At 52.0% G+C, this 4,904-nt stretch overlaps 1 protein-coding gene across 1 annotated transcript in view; it reads right to left on the minus strand.

Moving 5' to 3' along the window:
• Nucleotides 1-4,308, minus strand: part of LOC103771627 (zinc finger CCCH domain-containing protein 13-like) — a gene marked incomplete at both ends in the record, with an annotated part of 4,557 nt that extends 249 nt beyond the window's left edge. Inside the window, 4 exons of the mRNA XM_008938929.1 lie at nt 15-284; nt 1,325-2,338; nt 2,649-2,752; nt 3,747-4,308. Of these exons, the coding sequence (XP_008937177.1) occupies nt 15-284; nt 1,325-2,338; nt 2,649-2,752; nt 3,747-4,308 (1,950 nt within the window). The remainder of the gene's footprint in view (nt 1-14; nt 285-1,324; nt 2,339-2,648; nt 2,753-3,746) is intronic.
• Nucleotides 4,309-4,904: the final 596 nt, after the last annotated feature.

Here is a 4,904-nt window from a genome sequence, read left to right on the forward strand (position 1 = left end):
CTCCCTGTCCCTGTCCCTGTCCCGCTCCAGCTCCCGCCTCCTCTCCCGCTCCCGCTCCCGCAGCCTCTCCCGCTCCCTGCTCCTCGGCCAGTCCTTGTCCCCGTCCCGCTCCCGCTCCCTCGGCCTCCCCTCCCTCCTCTCCCTCTCCCGCTCCCGCTCCTGCTCGTGCCGCTCTCGCTCCTGCAGCCTCTCCCTGCTGTCGAAGGAGCCCGACCTGGAGTGGCCCTGGCGATCCGACTCGGGAGAGCTTCTCCTGGAGCTGTGGCTCCTCGAGTCCTGGCGATCTGCAACACGGCAAAGGGGCCTGTGAGCAGAGCTGCGGCTGGGAGCGTCTCCCTGCAGGGCAGCCACGGGGCAGCACAGCCTCCCAGGGGTTCAGGGGGGACGTGTGCCCCCCAACAGCCTCCCCTCCAGACTGACAGCCCCTCAGAGTGCTGCAGCCTGAGCCCTCCTGAGCACATCAGGCACTTCTCCCACGCTCAGGAAACAACTCTAGGGGCTACTTTCTACCACGGCAGAAGCCAAACTCATATATAGCTTTTATATAGTTTTTATACAGTTTTTGTATATAGTTTTTAACTCAGAAATGTAAGCAAAGGGGGAAAAAAAAACAAACACAAAAACCCCTCAAAATTTTCACAATGTCTTCTAAAAATTCAAAATTAATTTAAAGAGCCAAAGTGCTCTTATGGGGAAGATATTTTTCTACTGATGCTGTTTAAATTTTAATACATTTTACTTCCCCCCCATCCCCAGAACTCTAGAAATAAAACAAGTGCATTGTGATTATTGTTATTTGCAACAGAGATGATTTTTTGTGTGCATTAAGGATGCCAACAGGAACCATGACAGATTTAACTCGGTGAAAACAGCCCCTGGGATAATAATGGATCTCCTTCCCAGAAAGAAGTTTACATTTTGCATAAGTTTCAGAATTTCTGTATTAAATGGAGTGTTAATAGTGAATTTAAGAACATTATTTAGATGATTAAACCACCTCCATGTTCTGGTAGCACAAACATTTTCTATGAGTCTCTTGTCCTACCCATTGCTTTATTCCTCAGACAGCACAAACTGAACCTGAGTGTTTTGGTGTGAACAAAGTGCTAACCCTGCCTGCTGAGGAGCAGCTTTTCAAACACGGTGGCACCTGCAGGAACCTTAATTCACTCTCCTCTCACAAGGAATGGCAGGGAGCACCTCCCTCTCCTTCCACACCGATGACAACAGGAGAGCCCAGAGCCCAGCAGGCCTGATTTGGGATTTGTACCTTTGCATTCTCCCACCCAGGGATGGGTCCCTCTCACCCACACGTGTCTCATACCTGACGATGTGCTGCGACTGGGTTCTCCTCGCTTCAGCTGGTCGATCCTGGACTTCCTCTCCCCAGCGATCTCCAGACTCCTCTTCTCCCTCTCCCTCTCCCTGTCCCTGGAGCTGCTGTGCAGGATCCTCCTCCTCCCAGCCTGGTCGTCCCCACTGCGATGAGCTGACTCGTTGGAAGGGGAGCGGAGTCTGCTCGAGGCGTGGCTGCGAGTGCTGCCCAGGCTGCTGCTGCGCTTCTGCTCCACGGCTTTACGGTGGGGCCCATCCCCGAGGGTGACGTGAGGGGCTTCCACCTTTTCTGCCCTTGTCCTGTGACTTTTCCTGTGGGAGTCCTCAGTGCTCCTTTCTGGAACGACCATCTCACCCCGTTCAGGAACGTCTTCATCTGACCAGTCACTAAATGTTGTCTCCTCTCTCTTCTGAGGAACTTCTGCCACAGGTTTCTCCGGTGGCGCCTCAACCAACTCCTCCTTTGTTACTGGAGGGGTTCTTGGGCCTTTCTTCTTTTTATGGTGTGGGACAAGCTCTTCATCTGAAACTTCAGAATCACCCTTTGATCTCTTCCGCTTTTTCTCTACGCTCTTCTTCTTTTGAGCTTTTTTAGGTGAGAACACCTGGCTCTCCTCCGTCGTCGACTCAGCAGCATACCTCTCCCCCCCACCCTCATCCTCCTTCTTCTTCTTGGTGGCCTTTTTCTGGATCTTCGACTTCTTCTTGCCGTCATCGTGCGCTCTGTCGGAGGCCTCTCTCTCTTCAGAGGGACGGTGTCCAGCGTTTTCCTGAGCCCTCGACCGGGAGCTCTCTGAGGCATCTGGCTGCTCTCTCTGCTTGTCCGAGGAGGAAATCCTCTCCTTGAACTCTGGCTCCTCGTAGCGCCGGGAACTCTCCTTCCTGTCCGACTTTCGCTCCTCCTCTCTCCAGCGACTCTGCCGCTCGTCTGTGGCGTGCGAGGGGCTCAGGGACCGGGAGTCTTGGGGCCGCACAACCTGGCTCAGGAGCCTGTGCTTGTCACCTGCACAACGGGAGACAGGATGGGCTGGCATTGTCCAGAGAGGAGGACACGAGCAGGAAAACATCATCTATTACTTCAGTTACATTTCTTAAGTTTTTCTACTCGGGCTGTGGCAGCAAGAGACTATTTCCATTTTGGAAAACATGCATCTTAAACAACTGATGGAAGTCACTGTCACCTGGCAAACGTAACACGGTGACAAAATGAAGTCAGAAGGCAAATATGCAGATTAAGAAAAAGGGTGTTGCTCAGCAAAATAAGGGGAGGAGGATGCTTACAGAAGTGCAGAGACAGCCCAAGCCCTACTCACTCTTATCCTCCCCGCTGTTGTAGGCGTCGCTGTCGGGAGAGTGCTCACGGCGGCGCTTGGGCGACTGACGAGGACTGGGGCTGCTTTCAGTTCTGTGACGCTTCCTGCAGCAGAGACAGGCACAGTCAGATTCCTTCAGGACACTTAAAGAAACATTTATGAATGGAGTTTATCATCGAGACAATCCCTGAAGCCTAAGCACCTAAACACAGAAGGTTTAAGGATCTTTTTCCTAACACATCTACGGATGCCAGGAAGTTTTACTGTTTTCTAAGCTGTTCCTCCAGATCTGCAAGGGTTGTCAGTTTTCTGACCATACTGTAAGACACCTTAAAGTAAAACTCAAATGCTTAAGACAACTACCTTTTTAGCAAAAAGTTATGAAAGACTATTTATTTTCCCTGTGGCAATGACCCTTCTGGTGAGTTGATCCCAGGTGGCAGCTAAGCCCCCACCTAGATGCTTGCTCGCTTGCTTCTCCCCATGGTAGGATGGTGGAGATCCCATACCAGATGATTTATAGGAATCCATGATGCCCTCACATAAAAGCTACAAATTATTTCCAAGCAAAGCAGGCATTCAAGGCAACACTGTTCTGCTTATTATTGGCCGAACTATGAGAATTTTATTATACTAAAAATAAAGCTAAAAGTGAATCAGTGCTACGCTCTTGAAGAGTCCCACAGGAATTTAAAAGTCATGAACCATGACCTAATTTGCTGCTATCTGACTTTCCAGGCTTCTAAAAGGTACCACTGTCTGCTATTGTGTTTCCAGGAACACCTGCAGTGCTGAAGGTGAGGCCACCCAAGCATACTTGGAAGGGAAAACGAAATCGTCTGACTCTGTAGTTCCTCAGCAATTCCTCAGCTCTGCACTAACAAAGCAGTGGATTAACTTCACCAGCACAGCACTGATTTTGGGGCCACCAATACATGCCACACACATGCAGGGGAGGGAGACGTGGCTCCAGACGGCCTCTTAATAAACAGGGTATTGTCCTCCTTAGGATACTCCCCTGCTGACTCAGTGAATTAACAGCACAAGGCTGCTTTCTCTTTTCTTTCCCTCTTTGAAGGAACAGCCAGATCCACTCACTTGGATTTTCTTTCCTCGTGGACATCTCTGGAGCTCCTTTCCTCTCGGAGGTCGTCTCTCTTTTCCCGGCGCTCTTCCCTTCCTCTGTCTCTCTCCTCCCAGTCTCTCTGCCGCTCTCTCTCCTTGTCCCTCTCTCGGCCTCTCTCCCTCTCTCTCTCCCGCTCTCGCTCTCGGTCTCTCTCCCGCTCTCGCTCTCGCTCCCTCTCGCGCTCCTCCCGCTCCCGCTCTCGCTCCTTCTCCCTCTCCCTGTCCCTCCCCCTGTCCCTGTCCCTCTCCCTCTCCCTCTCCCTGTCCCTGTCGTGCTCCCTGTCCCGCTCCCGCTCCCTCTCCTTGTCCCTCTCTCTCTCCCGCTCCCGAGCACGATCTCTCTCCAGCTCTCTGTCCTTCTCCCTGTCCCGCTCCCGCTCTCTCTCCCTGTCCCTCTCCCGCTCCCGCTCTCTCTCCCGGGCCCTCTCATCCCTCCTCTCCTCAGCCCGCTCTGCCCTTCGCTCTTCTCTCCTCTCCTCTCGCTCCAGGTCGTCGCCTCGTCCCTGGTGTCGCGCCGGCGAGCTCGCTCTCTGGTCTGTCAGCAGAAGCAGCTTGGTTACCCCGTGCTGAGAGGGACACGCACCACTCCCACCCCAGGGACAAACAGCTATGGGCTGGCTTTTCCTCATTTTAACCAGCAGTTACTACAAACATTTTACCTCCTACCACATTTCTCTGAACGGCTTCACAAGATGGTGACACACCCCACAGCCTGGCTGTTGCTATTGCATTGCTCACTGTTCAGTTACTGGATTATCTGGTGTGAGGTCTCACACAGCTCTGAAGGACATCCCTACAGAATGTTAAACACTTCTGTAGGGAACTCCACTTCCCACACCTGTCCAGAGCCACGTCCTTCCCAAGAACTCCTGCTGCTCCTAACACAGGAGTGAAAGTTATCACAAAATGAGAAATATTGGCCTGTCTCGTCACAGGAGAGATCCCTGCACAGAATCACACAACCACATCCACGAGAAAGAGGGAGGCAAGGATGAGCTATGGGAAGCACAACTGCCACAAGTTTTAGTCTCAAGGGGTTTAGAAGCTGAGGTTTTCATTCTTAAAACAGTGGATTAGAGTCAGGCAGAAAACAAAACTTATGGAGAAGGCCATTTAGAGGGAAGAAAACAT

This window comes from Merops nubicus, unplaced genomic scaffold (assembly GCF_000691845.1).
Source record: "Merops nubicus isolate BGI_N331 unplaced genomic scaffold, ASM69184v1 scaffold36114, whole genome shotgun sequence".
In the NCBI taxonomy this organism is placed as follows: Eukaryota; Metazoa; Chordata; class Aves; order Coraciiformes; family Meropidae; genus Merops; species Merops nubicus.